Source organism: Streptopelia decaocto (genome assembly GCF_964273445.1).
Source record: "Streptopelia decaocto genome assembly, chromosome: 2".
Lineage (NCBI taxonomy): Eukaryota > Metazoa > Chordata > Aves > Columbiformes > Columbidae > Streptopelia > Streptopelia decaocto.
The window spans coordinates 9,576,321-9,594,412 of NC_138655.1; the positions used below are offsets into that span (position 1 = coordinate 9,576,321).

Sequence of the window (18,092 nt, forward strand, 5' to 3'; positions counted from 1 at the left end):
CGGAAATAATTTGTAGCATTTCAGGAATTTGAAAGACACATCATCAGAAATACTAATATTTTGACTAAATTGTCAAGCATGTTCTTCTATTCCACACAAACATCTCACTGTCATTCAACTTTAGCTCTTTGTTCTCATTCCCACTTCATTCCACAAAGGTGAAATCATCAACACACAACTCAGCTTTCCTAGCGCGAGCTCTTCAGCTTCTGGAGAGCTGCTAGTGAAACACTCCATTTTTTCAATGGATGATTAGCCCATGCAAAATAGTCAAGAAACATGGATTTTTTAGTTTGGTTTGTTTTCTAGTGGGTGATACATGGAGATACATTCACCGCAAAGTAAAGACTGTGTCGACATCCATATGGTTTCTACCTATGTTACTGGCTGTATCCATTGGTGAAAGATATCCATCCTGTTTTCATAAATAACTGAACTTGGATTATTCTCCCCATGGATTTGCTTGCCATTGCTTATTTTTACCCATTTCCAATCACTTTAGAAAGTGTGGATGAGAAGATGGGCCAAGCAAAGGCCTTTGGTGTGCATAAGCGCTCTTTCTCTTTCTGAAGGGCATAAAAGCTGAGCTCAGTTTAGGACCTGTGTACATATTTCTGGGCAAATAATCTGGATGGCAGGTGAGTTTTGATTTAGAGTGATGACTAAAACTAAATACCAATGAGGACATACAGCACCAAAGCGTGTGGAAATTGTTTGGCTAAAGAGGGTGTTTCCACCTCAGACATCAGAAACCTGCAAATTTAGACCTCAAGATTCAGGGTGCAAAGTGGCTTTTTAAATTAAGACATTAGTTGTCCAGAAGTTAGTCAATTATTTTGAGACTGAACATTTTTGTTAGTTCCTCTTTATAGAAAAGAATGTCACCTGATGTCCTTAAAAGGGCAAGTTGATTGGCCAAAGTTCAGAAGTACCTTGGAAGTGCAGAATGCACTTTGTTTTATATTAAGAAAACACATCAGCTTTCCAAGATCAGCTGAAGGTATTCAGTGAAGGATTTATGGCTGTCCTCACAATATTAGTTTCATGCTAATTTCTACTGGGACTAGTTCAAGAGATAATACTTCTGGAAATCTCATTTAGAATGTTTTCTTGGCCAAAGCTAAGTTCATCCATATAAGTACAGCTGATAATGCAGTAAAATATTGGAGCAAACATGACTGCCTTTTACTACCAGTTACTTGAGAACAACTGAATTTAATGATTAGCTAAACTGGAAAAATATGGAAAAAATACCTGATTATTTTTACTCCTTGTTAGGTGAAAGTGATAAATGCATGGAAAAGGGCTGTGTTTGTTTCAATGTTAGCATTAATTCATTATTTTTCTTCTCATACATGTTCCATTTGTTTATGAAATGCCAATACTAGGCAAAGCACAGAGAGGAGAGTACCTGGTTTGCATGATGGGATGTAACTACATTATTTCCTTGCATGACTCTTTCTGGAAAAAGTATTTCTAGTTCAGTGGTTCCCACTCTTTACTCTGAGCAAAGGTAAAAAAACATCTGCTGCAGAAGTCACCCATCTCTGATATATCCAGCCACCATATTCATCTCTCAGATGTTTGAAAATAATTCCCAGTGCTGTTGGGGAGAAAGAATCTGAGAGCTGAATTGTTCTTTAGCCAGGAAGCTTTCCAGCCAAACTGTCTGCACTGCTTCTGCCTTCCTCTTTTTATGGTGATCCGTATCTACCTCAGAATTAAGGTGTTCTAGTGCTGGGCCTCTGCTTCAAAGACAAAGGTGTTAGGAAAATTTTTATTCCACCACAAGGGAGAGGATGCAATAGCATGCAAGACAAGTAATGACTGTATCCAAGCTAGTCCAAGAAAATACTCAGCACTTTTATCAGCATGTTTGGGATGCATTTGAATCCTCCCATTTTCTGGAATTGTGCTGGAAGTCAGGAATCACACTTTATTGAATGTGAGGAAGCCAAATGAAGTGGGACAGCTGTCCCAAGGGGAGGAAGAGCAACCAGCATCAGTAGAAGGAGTGTGAAAGGCAAGCAGCAGTACATGAACCTGTGGGTGGGAACCACTGTCCTAACCATTCTCATGAAGGATGATGTGATCTGCGCATGCTTCATACTCGGAGAGTGAGCCATGCGCATGCTGGTTTATGGAAGGAGATTGTGTCATGAGAACAAACGCTTCCTAAGTCTTTTTAAAAAGCGCAATGAAAACAAAAACCCCAGCAGACCCAGATTTCATGGCTTGGAAATGAGAATAAAGTCCATTTTTTCTCTGATGACAGCTAGTCATTATCTGGAAAGAAGCTTGGGTTTTGTTTTATTTTGTTTTGTATACAACATACTGTTGTATTTTATTATGTGAAGCTGATGAATTATTTTCTGATGAGTCTACTGCTCTGGCTGCCTGGATATGAACACAATTGTCTATATTTATTGCATAAATGTACTGTTATGAATCTGAATGTTACTTTAAGGGTTAATCATCAGGATTCAATTGATGTGGAAGGCCTCAGCTTAGGTAACTTTAGCTTAGACTAGAGACATGCTTTTTAAATGTTTTCTCATCAGGACCTTGCTGTAGTCAATAACAAGAGACAAGTTCCCCCAGCTTTAAACTCATCCTGGAGTGAAAAGAAGCTGAACTTTACTCTGTAGGCTGCTAACTTCCCACTGACTATAGATAGGAGTCTGAAGATTAACCTTAGACAACACATTTAACTTTTTGAACAACTTAAGACAGATCAGATGAGTTTTAGCTCCTGAACCTAAGATGCTCAAGGAACAGTCTTGGGACAACAGTTTATTCCTAAACTGATACTGACCCTTTCCTGCAGGTCTGATTCCTACAGATCCTTGCAATGCACTTTATGCCTCTTTTTCTTTTGGTAAGGAAGGCAGTTATTACAGGAGTTTTGGGAGACAAATTTCGAGAGAGCTGGATGTGTTTTTTGAAGGACTATGGAAGTTTCTGGAGAGAAAGTGAGAGGCTACATGTAATGACAACTCTTTTCTTCTAATATAGTATTAAACTCCTTTTATAAAAACCAGGAATCCTCTCTCACACCTATTTTTATGCTTTGTCATTCAGGTTCTCTGCCTTAAACAAATTCTTCTCTTGAGAGCTTCTCTATAGTGTTACTAAACCAAATCTTGTGACATTTAATATGTTGCTAGAAGCCAATATGTAGTATGTGATTACTTCTTGCCTTTGAGGAAATCACCTCATCATTGGAAATCCAGCAGTTTCACTGCTAGATTTCATCCTTCTAGGAACTTCTTTCTTATCCTGGAAAGTCCTTCCGGGAGCTCTTGAAGGAAGTCGTTCAGTCTTGAAATCCTGAAAAATAGGTGGACTACAGTCTCCCTTTCATTTAGGATTCATCTATCATTGGTGACCTGCTAATCCCCCACCAGAAAAAGCTGATCTCTAGTTGTACATAATTTTTTTTCAGACCTAGGGAAATACATCTTCATTTTATTATCACTGAATAGATCTACTAATCCTAAAACTACTTCAGTTTCTTCCTTCTTATAGCTTATTTCACAGTCTCCTTCAGTCTACAAAGATCATTATCATACCAAGCATGCTTTATTGCTCTGTCTTTTTTTTCTTCACACTGAAGACCTTAGAAGCTCACCCTCTCTAACATCTTTTAACACTCAGCTAGATTTTTGGTGCATTTCTTTGCATTAAAAACTTCTTCAGTGATGTGCCAAGATTCCAGACTCCACCATCCTTCTCAAAACTAATTCCTCCTTCAAGCTTTGGTTTTATTACTATTGAGACATGAGAACTTCTTTTCCCTACTTTACCCCCCAAAAAAACACAGACAACACATTCAGTTGACTTTTAATTCCTCACCTTTATTTTTTATTTTATTTCCAAACATGCTCACTAGCTGTTGTCTTCTTCTGTATATATTTTTACTGTATACGCTAGATAAGTGCTTGAAGAATCCAGATTTCACAGAAATAAATACCATGGAGTTGAGACATCTATCTTGTAAAGAACTACTGCTGTCAGACATGGCCTCTGAAAGAATAGAAAAGTGATAGTGATGCAGAAAAATCTCACAGGATTCTCCCTGTCTTTCTTAGAACAAAACCCACTTGTTGGGATCCTGCACTCACTATCACTTCAGCCTTTAGAGCAGCTTGGTGGATCAAAGTTTCAACCCAAAAGCTAGTACTACGGAAAATATTTTTTGAACAAGTGCTTGAGACTGAACATAGAATCACAAAATCATTTTGGTTGGAAAAGATCTTTAAGATCCTTGAGTACAACCATAAAGCTAACCCTCCCCTAAGTCATGTCCCTAAATACCTCATCTACACATCTTTTAAACACCTCCAGGGATGGTGACTCCACCACTGCCCCGGGCAGCCTGTTCCAATGCCTGACAACCCTTTCCGGGAAGAAATCTTTCCTAATATCCAATCTAAACCTCTGCTGGTACAACCTGAGGCCATTTCCTCTTGTCCTATCTGTTGTTACTTGGCAAAAGAGACCAACTCCCTCCATGCTACAACCTCCTTTCAGGTAGTTGTAGACAGTGATAAGGTCTTCCCTCAGCCTCCCTTTCTCCAGGCTGAACAGCCCCAGTTCCCTCAACTGCTCCTCACAGGACTTGTTTTCTAGAGCCTTCACCAGCTTAATTGCCCTACGTATTCTGTGGTGACTAATTTGCCACAGATATCAATAAGCAACATCTCATATTTTTCTACCGTGTTTTTTTCTCCATACGTGTCTGCACTTTGTATATTTCCTCCCCCGCCATGAATTCATCAAGAAATTACATTACAGCAAAGTCTGAGTAAGATTAATAACATTTATTTAGACTGTTTTAATTCTTCACTCAAATTCATGCTTTTCTCACCTCACATCATTGATTTCAGGCCTGGCAATGCTTCTGTTTCAGAACTTGCTGTGTGTCTCCATATTCACACAAGTCCTTCTTAGTTGCTACTTCCATACTTACACACACATGCACTTTATACTTGCAATGACTGAATACGTGTTTGAATGTATTAGGCTGCAGAAATTGCATTCACAAGTACGGTCATGTTGTCAAGAATAAAATTCAGAAGGCCTGAAAAAAATCCTACACAAAGATGTAGTACTTCCATCTTCTGTGAGAGGGAAGCCCATATTTCATTACCTTATAGGTCAAAGATATATCAATCAGAAACAGATAGTAGAGATGAGTGCCTCTGTAGTTCATATTAAAAAAAATCAAAACAACAATAGTTGTGATCTTCAATGCCTCAGGAACTTTTTATGCTGCAAATTGCAATATTCCTACTAGAGTCAATACTCTTATGAAAGCTACAACATCATCACATGTGTGTTTATTCATCTCACCTTTATCATCTTAAGAGGAATGTCCTAAGAACTTGCATTGTGGTGGGATACTACCACAGACAGAGCTCTGAGACAGAAATAGATCCTTCTTTCAAAGAGGTGCACCAGTGACACCAGAGATCCTAGAACACAAGAATAATCCATCTGAAGAAGACTACTCCTTAAATAGAGAATAAATAGTTCTGTGAATGAGACCCTTTACTTGAAAGGTCTGCATGCAAAGTCCATCTTTGTCCACTATGTCCTTGCACAGTGGAGCATCCTCACACTTGCCTCTCTTGCCAGCAAATTTAGTTCAGCTGAGCACACTGTACAGATACCTCCACATACCTATGAAATCTCTGTCTTCTGGTCCCCAGCGATGTTCATCCTTCAATCCTGCTCCCATCTGAGGCTCTCTGGAACCAGATAACTTCGGTGCCTTCTTCTCTTCCCTCATTCAATCTGCCTACCCCAGTGTTCTGCACAGAAGTGCTTCTTGACCATGTGTACACAATTCACGTCTCCCCAGATGCGTCCCACACTTCACTGACCAGGAACGGGTGAAAAGGCAGGTGCTCTTCCCATGGCCTAGCCCCACATTTTTTAAACAAATGTGCAATCAACAAATATTTAAGCAGCAAAGTGAACAAGCAAATAAAATATTTATGCCATCAATCACCCATGAAGTGTTCAGAGCATATTTAATCCAATACACTCATCGGCAAAATCCTTTTGTGTTGCACTTTTCAGTGTATAAGTAATTGCCTTTAAGATCGTTACAGTCATCAGGCTGTCAGAAGGGTTACCGATACTGGTGAGATGGCAGGTAGATGCAATTCTAGCTAGGTGTTCTCACTGAAGGAAAAATGTCTCTGGTCAGTAAATCTAGAAGAGGACAGTGCAAGGAATCATCGGAAGAATTAAATCTGTCATTTTATCAAAATTTCATAGGTCACCTCAATTTCTAGAATAGTGGGAGATGACTGAAAGTGAATGGTGAGGAGAACTGGATACTTTGCCCTACCATGTACCTGCTAATTGCTTGGCAATACCTTTGTAGTGTTTTCCTGATAATTTATTTGATTCACAGCACATCTGACTTTCTTTTACCGCTGGCTATGCACATGAGTTACTCATTTAATAGTCTGTCAAAGTTAAAGAAAGCACTGAACAGGGAAGGCCAAGCACCCTGGTCATTAGACAGTATAACTGCCTAAATAGTGGTGTTTCTCTTCTTAACAATAAATCTAATGCTTCAGGCATGCCACTGGAGCTGAAGCACTGTGATACACTATGTAGAGAGGACAGCAAGACCCTCTGGTAACATTTTCAACATTGATACAAAAAATGTTCATAAAAAGCAGTTAATTATCTATGGAGCTTAGCTGTTGCTTATAACGACATTGATGTATTACGGTAGCCCCAGCAGTGTCCTTGTGTACAAAACATTTCTTTAGCCCATTATATACTTAAAGCATCATGAAAACAAGTGAAAATTGTACAAAGGAGGAAAATGATTACTTTTGCTTATTTTGTAGCCAAAAGCTGGGTCTCTTGGATCGGGTTCGTGGTACCAATACTAAAGGAAAGCTATTTACCCCTCTGAATGTAGATGCCATTGAAGAAAGTCCTTCAAAAGAGCCTAAGAATGTTGTCTTGAATAATAAGGAGCGTTTTCGCACTGCATTCCGAATGAAAGCGTACGCTTTTTGGCAAAGCTCAGAAGGTAGTCCATCTGTGTTGATTTATTTCTATCCATCCCCCATTTTCCCCATTTTCCTTTTTTCCTCTGTGTCTTCTGTTGAAGGTTTGTGACTTTTCTAGGCCATGCATGGCCCATCCCTTGTTTTACATGTCACATTTGTGGAAGCTCCAGGAAATGAATGCTGGAGTCCAGACAACACAATGCTTGAAATAAGATACTGGCTCTCCAAAACCCAGCAAATGATGTGGGATATAGCCAGTGATGGAATCAATGTATTTGAGCTGGAACAACAAGGCACGCTGGAAAGTGAATCTATAATATATCCCCAAAAAAAGCACATGCTATGTTAAGGTAGCTCCTTGCTAGACTGCATCCAGTCCTGCACTAGCCTGTGTCCAGGTACCAGAAATACCTCCTCACTGCAGTCTCTTAAAACCTTGTTTTATTAAGTCAACAGCTGCTTCCTTCCCACTCCCCCTGAGCCTGCTGCCCCTCAGCAGATGTCCATTGGGTGTTCACGCAACACAAGAGGGTGTTTTTCCTCTCAGCTTCCCTAGGCATACATTTTCCTTTTATTGTCTATAGTGTCTCAAGGGTTTCTAAAGAACAATTTCGCCTTTATTGTGCCAGCTGGCATCAGTGCATGCTGGGCGGACTACCACGGGTGTAGTTTGAGTGTTCACACCAGGAAACTGTTTATCCTCTTCCACAAAGGTACGTGAGATCCAAGTAGTGCAAGTGGGATGGCAACTTGGCCTGTGTCTTCTGCACCTGCTTTAGCCTTACACAAAATAATCTTGGTGAAGATTTGTAATTATAAAAGCTCCTAAAAGTGGGAACTTCTAAATCCATTGGAAAGGAAGAAAAGCTCCCAAGTTTCAGAAATTCTGGAATCTGAGAGGAGATCCCTCAAATAATTAATCTTAGAGTTGTCCCAGCAGAATTATAAAATCCTTTTCATGACCTGACCAGAGAAAGAAGAAACTGCAAGAGAGGTTCTTTATTAAACTACGCTTACATTATGTAGTGCCTTAGTCAGCCAGACCTTTCTCTATATATTGTGTGGTCAGATGTTCATACAGGCTCTTTTTTGACCTGATTTGTAGATGCAGGAACAGGAGAACCCGTAGCAGAAGAAAGAGGCGACAGTAGCGACTTCCTTATGGAAGATATGATCCCCACATTCAAGACAGCCATCCGAGCTGTCAGGTAAATGTCTCTGATGCTCCTCAATGCTTTCCTTTGGCTCTGAATGCTTATGCTTCAGGAAATCACATTACTATCTTGCTACATGTTGATTCATTGTTACTGTTACTGCTTTTAAAAAATATAATAGATGAGATAATTCTAGATGTGCTGAAAAGCATGAGACAGACCCTGTTTAAAGTACTCTGAAAATATGCAGAAAGGAAATTTTTTCAGTAACATTAACCATGTAATTTTTGCAAGATACTCCATAAATATGTTTATTATAAAATAAGATTGTATACAGTTCCTCATTAAAATATGCTGTATAGTATCTTGCTCAATTTAGTGACTGTAATATTATGTAAAACTGGAATTTTCACTTCATAACAAACTCTGATCTGACTCAACTCTTTTTTATTCAGAATTCTATGAGTGTGCAATATACTTTCCAGCTGTCATATCTTAACAGATGCTGAGTCTCCATTTCAGCAGTCTTCAGCTTGTGACAGGTGTCATCTCTATTTTCGTATGACAAGAGATATTCCCTAGGGTTAGAAAACTCCTAGTAAGGCTTGATGATGTGTTTAGCACATCAAGCACGTAGAATTCATCCACTGACGTTGTTGCTCCTCCACTCAGTATTTTTTACTCTCTTCTCCCAAAAAAAATGTCCCCATAGGAAAACACTCTGCTTTCGTTGAAATTGCTTTTTATTCCAGAAGTTGCTAAGTTCTGGGCCAGGGTATTACTACTTTCCAAGTGAAAAACTGCAAGTCTAGAGTGCCCTAAAATTATCTTCTCAGAAAAGCTTCACAGAAGACGATTATAAGTATATAGTATATACTTACATGTATAGAACCATATTATATATTCTTCTAGTTCTTTTCCAATTGATTGCAGGATAACCAGTCAGAAAAAGCTCCAAGTTTTCTCAAGCCTGCTGGAAGCCACGTTCCACAGGCTTTGCTCATATTACCCATGTCTGCTTCCCTAATACAGGAAGTTTGTCCTCCACAGTTTTCCTTTTTCTTTCCCTGATACCTGCTGGCTTCTAAACACAGATGATACATCTGTGCTGTTTTCCAGCCCCACCTCCATGGGACATGCTATTTTACCTTTATAAAAATTCCTTCCCTATATCGTGTCCCAGTCTAATGAATTCATGCAATTTCCCTTTAAACTCAATCAGGTTTGGTTTTTTTTTTTCCTCTTGTATAGTTTACCCCAAACCTGAATGTTAATGGGTAGTAATTCTTTCAGACAAAACCACTTAATGGGTTTTCAGGGTCATGATCAAGGAGATTTTAAATTGAAATTGCTAACAGCGTAATTCCTATTTTTCATCTATGCTTTTTTTAAAGTATAGTTTCTGTGTTATCATATATCACTTGGCTATAATAGGCATAGGTATAATTTTGAAATCTTGAAAGATTTATAAGCAACAGAGTTAAAAAGTCAAAAGCCCATAAAAAGTCATAATAGAGTTACCATTACTAAGTGAATGCTTATACAGATTTTTAAAACATTTTAAAAAAACACCAACTTTGAATAAAAACCAGATCAGAATCTTAACAGATGTCAGCAATTCCCAAAGTCAGACCAATAAGAACATGGAGACTCTACTGAGAAAGCAAACCCTCAGATCTGGCCAGCACTGGTCTTTGTTATAAGAATTCTGTTATTAATTACTAGGGCATTTTATAATAATAGTAATCATAATGACAATTTTATTATTATTGCTATTGTTGTTATTATTATTATTGTTGTTGTTACAAAAACAACAATAATGTTATTCTGCTGTTTTTTCAAGAAAATTCAGACAGTTCTAACGCTTTTTCTTTTCTCCACAACTTGAACTGCTTCTGACTTCTTAACTTCTACATTAGTAGCTAATTAACATTTCCTATCCAAAAGTTTTCCAGGTGCAAAATGAAAACCAAGCTGAAAATGATTCAGCATTCTATATAGTTTAAATGAGCTTTATAACGGCTGAAGCAGAAAAAAGAAGCTTCAGCTTCACAGCTTCAAAATCTCCTGTGACTTGCTCAAAATCAAATTCCACATATGATATTGTAGCTTTGAACCATTTCTAGTTATGGTGATAGCACTGAAAAAGTCATTTTGTGCGCATAATTCATTTTAGCCTATTATATGCAAATTATATACACTACTAAATACAGATGTGGAATGATAATAGAGATTCTCTGATTATGTTTTATTGCCTTGTTTTGAAATAACATGCTCGATTTCCAAACCTCCAGCGCATTTATCAATTATTCTGTAAAACTGCAAGTTATCATTATGGAATTTATATAAGACGTTAGTAATTTTTCTGTTTATTATGCAGAATACTACAGTTTCGTCTCTATAAAAAAAAATTCAAGGAGACTTTGAGGCCTTATGATGTAAAGGATGTGATAGAGCAATACTCAGCAGGGCATCTTGATATGCTTTCCAGAATAAAATATCTTCAGGCAAGGTAAGAATCCTTTGGTAAAGGTGGAAATTGTATAGCTGGCAAAATAAAAGCATAATTGACATCTTATATTTGCTTACAAGACCATCCAGAAGCTTTGTCTTTGCATAGTGTAGCTGGTCAAGAAGAAAGCCTTTTCCCCAAAGAATAAAGGCAAGTGAGCAGCTAGCAGCAGAAGACACCACTGGCTCGTATTTAGAACACGTACATTGGAGTAAAAAGTTCTGTGAATTTTCTTGACCATTGCCTTATTTGATTAGGGCTGTTTCTTTCTTTCTCCCTTTTTTGTGGGTGATAAATAAAAGCAATAGTTGTTCAACATAGAGCATTTATTTGGGCTATATTCTCTGCTGACCTATGCCTGGTGAAACATGTCATCGAAGACCAAAAACACATCAGCAAAAAACCTTTTATATCTTCTTCGCTTAGCTGTAAATTGACCTATATGAAAAAAAAAAAAAAAAAAATAGGAATTTCAGACCTTTATGACTGTTCAGGTGGAATCTGAACCCACAGTTGTTTTCTCACAGGAGTGGTTCATCCCGATATGCTTTTGAGGCATGCCTACAAAAATTTGTGCTGCTTGCATCTTGAGTCACGGGTGCAGGTCACAGCTTGAGCTAGTAACCTTGTCTGGGGTTGACTGCACGTGTTGATATGCATGTAAGCATATTATAATAGTTCAGTCTCAGCACAGCGCTGTTCACATTTCATGAGCCCCACCCCGGTCACTGAACAAAATGTCATGTAGAGATACCCTTGATTTGTCTCAAGAATGGGCTGAGCAAGTGCAACTCTTGCTGCACATTTGGACCTTATCTAGACTTGCCTTGACTTCTCAAGGCTTCTCTGGTTCTTCTGCTAAACTTCATAATCTCTTATTTCAAAGTGCTTTTCCATGTACTGGGCTATCTCATTTTCATGTATATAACATGTCTTGTTCCTACCTCAGTATTATTTCTCTAGAAAAGCTGCTCTCTTTGATGATATACCACAAACCACCACTGGTACTCTATAAAATGAGCTCTGCATTACATGAGCTTAAGTTTCAATGCAGAAATATCTTTTTGAACTCAGAAAGTTGAGGAAGGCTCTGCATCTATGGTGGGGTCTACACACACCTTATACTGGACATCCTTCCTTTACCTCAGACTGAAGTGTTTGGTGATTTTGGACAACAGAGCACCTCTCAGATACCCGCTGGGCTCCTAGCAGCAGTAAAGGTGTCTGATGTGATTAGGCCCATCTCACACAATGGTTATGGCAGAACTTTGTGTGAGGAAGACACATCTTAGGTGAGTCAGGGCAAGAATCACAGAACAGATTCAGCACTGCCATGTTCAGCTCAGCAATGCCCTGTCCCAGTATAAAGAATCACCAGTAGCATAAAAATCACAAAATTTCAACAACCATTTTGCCCATATACAGGGAAGAACTTTTAGAGGTCTTTGGAGAAAACACATAATTCTGGCAAACCATGTGAGGTTCCTGTTGTAGTTAACAGAGAGCTAGTCAACATAATTAATGGCCTTGATGGCACAATTCATCCCCTGCTTGAAACAAATACCTTCATTTAATCAGTTGAATCTCCCTTACTCTCCCCCAAATTTTCTTCACTGTGTGACTAGATCTCCACTGATTCTAGTCAGACAAAACCAGGCAGGTGAGACCTACTCGTTGTGTCTATGAATAGCAAGATGCCATAGGAGTTTGATGAGGCATTGATTGATGGCCCAGCAATGCTTGGGTGCCCAGCAAACATCTAGCTAGCTTTATGAGGTTTGCCTTGAGTTTTTTAAGTTCCACTTTCAAAACTCTGTGGGGCTCTGTCACAGAGGCACCCCGAGGTTAGTTTAAGGAACAACAGGGTCCAAAACAACTTTTATTAAAACGGTGAGAAACAGGGTTTTAGCACTCCAAAAGTGACTTAAATACAGGTTCAGATATCAGTTGAGGAAAATTATTAAGGAGCAGCAACTAATACAACAGGCGGTCCACAGTGCACATGGCTTCACCCAAAACAATGCCGGAGCCGTCCCTGAGTCCGGGAGGAATACACACTTGCCTGAACACAGTGTGGGATTATTTTTAAAGAGATACATGTACTCGTAGTGAGTACAGAAAGTTAGTACAATCGCGATTGTACAAGGGTAAATTTATAATACACTCGCAATCCTGCGAGGGTTAATTTACTTACATGTGCAAATGTGCACGGAATATTACACGTGTTTATGTGGAAGCACGGGAGGAAAATACACTCGCGATTGTGAGAGGAAATAATTTATACACATGCTCGTATTGAGCACGGAAAGTTACGCATGCAAATGTGCACGGAAAGTACACGTGCTTGTATTAAGCACGGAAAGTACATGTGCAAATGTGCACAGAAAGTTACACGTGCTTATGTGGAAACACAGGAGGAAAATACACCCACAATTATGCGAGGATTAATTTTACACGTGATCATATTGAACACAGAAATTTACACGTGCATATGTGCATGGAAAGTATAAATATACTCGCAATCCTGCGAGAAGTTTTACTCACACCCGTGGCGGCAAGGCAAGCGGAGTCTCCATCCCGGGGGGGCTCTCGGCGGCAGGATCTTGCTCGTGCTCCGAGAGACCCGCGACAATGGGTGGCGTCTCGACAAGAGTCCTGTTATTTATATTGGCTGATCAGATCTGACTGTAGGCTTTCCAGAAGCTTCTCTGCACCCCCACACTGGCTGTGGGTGCCCCTGAAGCCTCCAAACATCCCCCACACTGGCTGCAGGTGCCCAGCAGCTCAGTGGGCCTCGGCACTCCCTTCTCCTAATGGCCCTGGCCAGGGTGCTCTGGGCCAAACAAAAGAAGCTGTCAGCCTCAAACAGCAGAGAGAGAGGGAGATGTGCCTACTCCTTCCATACTGAAGGAGGGAGGGGGAGAGAGGGGGGTTTGCATCCTGCCACAGGCTCCATGAAGCCATGCAACGCACCTGCATGGATTGTCTCATAATACAAATAACTGCTCTGTGAACTTAAGCTGCCTGATATCTGGTCAGTTTGGTGTGTGGGCTGAATGATCAGAGGCTTGTTTGCACCTGAGCAGTTGGATATGCCAAATGAAAGAATATATTGACATAGTAAAAGAGTACAATTAGATAGGCTGGAGCCTTCCAAACAATCCTTTTGATTTTGTTCCAAATAAAATGTCAAGTAGGATTCCTTATAAAACCTCATTTATAGTTCTATATTCAAACCAGATGAATAATTAGTAAAGATTTAAAAAATTACTGATATTTAGGCACAAGAAGTGCTAAAAAGTCATTGGTTTAGTAAGGGTATCAGGAATTGCCACCTTTTGCCAAATTCAGATTTTCAATGTCCAGCACAAAACCTGATGGGTTTCTCCTGACATTTTTAGGAGCAGCTGTTATTTGAGCTTTTTTGGCAATCACATTAATTAGTTCCGTTGAAGGAAATGAAGTCATGTGTTTCAAATGTCAGAGTTTGGAAACAGCTAGATAATTACTTTATTACCATGAAATTACCAGGTAATTACAGTTCAATGTATTGATTGTGGACCCAGAACAGAACAAACATGTCATGATCCTCAATATTATGAAACCAAAACATGCTTCCCTTTTGAATCTTTGCTGTAGTTTGCTGCAGAGTCGCATAGTATTTTCTATCATGTTTTAGCATTTAGAGATGGATTTATGCAGTTGCACTTTTCTTTTTTTTCAGAGTAGATATGATTTTTACACCTGGACCTCCATCTACTCCCAAGCATAAGAAATCCCAAAAGGGAGGAGCTTTTTCTTACCCTTCACAGCAGTCTCCCAGGTGAATATTTTATGCTTAGTATTTTTCACAGATCAAAAACAGAAATAAAAAGTTCATTCATGCCAATAAGTATGTCCTTCATCCAGCCAGTGCACTGTTATAGTGATGATACTGAGACGATATTTTGCTACAACACATACATGTGTAAATGTTGAGCTAGAAAGATACTGGGTTCCCTAAGAACAGTGTATGATGGAAATCCAAGCTTAATGGCTTCTAATCATCTAGCTCAGCTTCTCCATGGTTTCAAAATGTGGGTTTATGTGAAATACATACATTTGATTGCCAATGTGCTGAATTTCTAACATTCAACTAGTAGACTGAGCTAAAAACTCAATAAAAATAATTTGGAGGTAAACCAGTTATTTTCCTGAAGTTAAAAAATTTTAATTTTAACACCCCCTTGCCCCCAAATGGCAAGCACAGAATTTTAATTTTAATAATGTTACTTTTAAATCAATGATTGGTGAGAATTATTGAAAGTAAATTGCAATACCAGGTTTCTGGGTGTGAAAATTACAGCACGTTATTGTATCGCTGCATTCCTGATAGCAAGAATTGAATAACAAATTACATTTCTTCTGGTATTTACAACTATCAATCTGTCAATAAATACCACACAAGACTATCAACAATCTGTCCCAAAAGCTGTTATGGTTGCTTAAAAGAAAAATAATCCTATAGAAATTAAATTACCTTAGCTCTACGTGGTTTATCCACCCAGTGAAAGTCTAAAAGCATGTGAATGTGGAGACAGAGACCTGTATGTATGGAAGAGGCAATGCTCATTTGGGAAAAAAAGCAGATTGCAAAACCTGAATGAGCCCTTATTATCAGTAACCCCATGTATATAATCTGACATGTTTTATAATTTCTGCTTTAGTAAGAGACATTCACAGCTATAACTTTAATTTTGGTAGAAAGAGAAGAACAGGACCTGTTAAAACAAAAGTTTTAGGGTATATTTGTTCTGAGTCATGTTAAAGAACAAGTGTTTAGAAATTGTTTTTCTAGACTTTGACATAGTCTATGGAAAAGTATAGAAAAACATAGTTGTATAAATATAATTTTACGACTGTATAAATAGTCCTAAAATTACATTTGGCCCTTTGAAGGCAACTGTGAAGATGATGTGGCCCCTGGTGAAAATGAGTCTGACACCCCTGCACTATCTGGACTATCTCAACATTTTTGACAAACCTGAAATTATTCCACCAATTCTGAGATTATTTTCACTTTCGTTCTGAAATTTTTTTTCATTTTTGTTTTTCCTGCACCTTTATCTTAGGTTTTTAAACAAAATAATTTTAAATTAAAAATCAGGAATATATTTTTTAGAAATGCATTGGAATCACATTGAATAGACTTTCGATCCACTTTTTATTATAAATAACTACATTCAGCTTTTTCTTAAATCTTATTCTGAGGAGCTATATGAAAATACCACCAAGATGGTACTTTTGTTTTCTGGTATAAATTACTTACTGTGATACAAAGAAAAAATGAACACTAATAGAGTTGTTAATTCTTTATAGAAATGATCCATATGTAGCCAAAGCATCTACAGCAGACACTGAAGACCAAAGTATGATGGGCAAATTCGTTAAAGTTGAACGGCAGGTATGTAATTTCATGGCATTGATGCAGACTGAGGTGTTTGTACAGAAATGATGAAGCTGACATAAATTCTTTATGAATATTTGTCTGACCTAAGCAGATTTGTACTGTTGATGAGCAAGACTAACACAGAATTTGTACTAATGATCACAAAACTATGCTGTAAGTTTTTCATTAAAGAATTTAATTAATTGTGAAGAGTGCATTTTGAAACCTGTTGAATGAAAATCATTATATATGGCAGCAAGACCCAAACCATGATGTTTAGATGGGACTTTTTTACTCCCTTAAATTCCATACTCATCACATCTGGTATGTTGTTGTGAGCACCACCTTCTTTTGCAGATCCTGGCACTGAAAGGTATTGCTTCCACAGCTATTTGGTGCCCTCTTTGTTCATCCAAACCTGTTGCTTAGCAAGTCAAGACACTCTTGTTTTTAAATATGTAACTAAGTAACATCGAGGCTTGTGGCATTGATTCACAGCAATTATTTTCATGGAATGCAAATGTTCAGGCACAAAGTACAATCAAAAGAGAAAGAGAATTAGTCCTGATATCTAACCCTGTAGGACTATTAACAAGTTAGACAATAAGTCTGTATACAAAGATAATTCCATCTGTTGTATTTTGGTGATAACAATTTGTCATATGGTATCAAGACTTTGGTCATAACATTGTAGACTGCTGTTGGGTGCTGGACTGCCAAATATCCAGCAATGCCTAGATTTTATTTCACACAGTTCATAGGGACTGATCTTCTTAATCCAAGGCAATTAGAGGATAAACTGACATCTACTGCAGTCCAGCTTCCACTGGAAAGTCATGTTTATCCTATAATTGCCTTCATGACCAGTAACGATGACAGCACACCATTGCTGGGGTTAGTGCACCTATGGAAACACTGACTTTTGTGTTGAACAACTGCCTTGAAACAATCTCACAACATTGGTATTTTTCAGGTTAATGACATGGGGAAGAAACTGGATTTTCTTGTTGATATGCATATGCATCATATGGAACAGCTCCAAATACAAGTCACTGAGATAAGTCCATTGAAAGAAACTGCTTCTCCTGCAAAGGAGAAGAGAGAAGAAAACAAATATTCTGAATTAAAAACAATAATATATAAATACACTGGGCAATGCCATGAAACTCCTTACAATTTCCAGCAAGTTCCAGTCAACAAAGTCAGTCCATATGGTTTCTCAGCACATGGTCATATGACTCATTCACAACCTTTATCAATAGGTGGGCAAAACTCTGGCAAAGTGCAAGCCACACCTTCCTCAACTTCATATGCAGAAAGGCCAACAGTTTTGCCTATATTCACTTTAATGGACTCCCAGATCAGCTACCACTCTCAAGGAGACCTACAAAGCCCTTACTCAGATAAGGTGTCTCCAAGGCAGAGAAGGAGCTTAACAAGAGACAGTGATACTCCATTATCCCTTCTCTCCGTCAACCATGAGGAACTTGAGCGCTCCCCAAGTGGCTTTAGTATCTCCCAAGACAGAGATGACTTCCCGTTTGGCCCCAACGGGGGATCAGCGTGGATGAGAGAGAAACGCTACCTAGCAGAGGGGGAAACGGACACAGACACCGACCCTTTTACACCGAGTGGCTCCATGCCTTTGTCTTCTACAGGAGATGGGATTTCAGATTCAATATGGACCCCTTCAAATAAGCCAGTTTAAAAGTGCGTGTGGGGGCAGTCACTGGTTGACTTCTCCGTGTAATGTAAGCATACTTTGTATATCTCACTTACTCTACACCCAAAGCTTACTAGTTCAAAACACCAATTGCTGCATAAGATGCATGTGATATTAGTGCTAGTCATTCTGCACCATTTCATACAATTTACTAATGCAGTTTTTTTCATGCTACCAAAACTAAGGAGCTTAGTTTTGAGCATGGTTTGCATGACTTTACCCTATATAAATG

The 18,092-nt window shown here is 38.6% G+C and overlaps 1 protein-coding gene across 2 annotated transcripts in view; it reads left to right on the forward strand.

Annotated features, from left to right (window-relative positions):
* Positions 1 to 17,845, forward strand: part of KCNQ3 (potassium voltage-gated channel subfamily Q member 3) — a gene marked incomplete at both ends in the record, with an annotated part of 207,575 nt that extends 189,730 nt beyond the window's left edge. For both annotated transcript variants that reach the window (XM_082045481.1, XM_082045482.1), the window contains 6 exons: positions 6,876 to 7,063; positions 8,149 to 8,251; positions 10,578 to 10,709; positions 14,434 to 14,532; positions 16,068 to 16,152; positions 17,111 to 17,845. In XM_082045481.1, the coding sequence (XP_081901607.1) occupies positions 6,876 to 7,063; positions 8,149 to 8,251; positions 10,578 to 10,709; positions 14,434 to 14,532; positions 16,068 to 16,152; positions 17,111 to 17,845 (1,342 nt within the window). The remainder of the gene's footprint in view (positions 1 to 6,875; positions 7,064 to 8,148; positions 8,252 to 10,577; positions 10,710 to 14,433; positions 14,533 to 16,067; positions 16,153 to 17,110) is intronic.
* Positions 17,846 to 18,092: the final 247 nt, after the last annotated feature.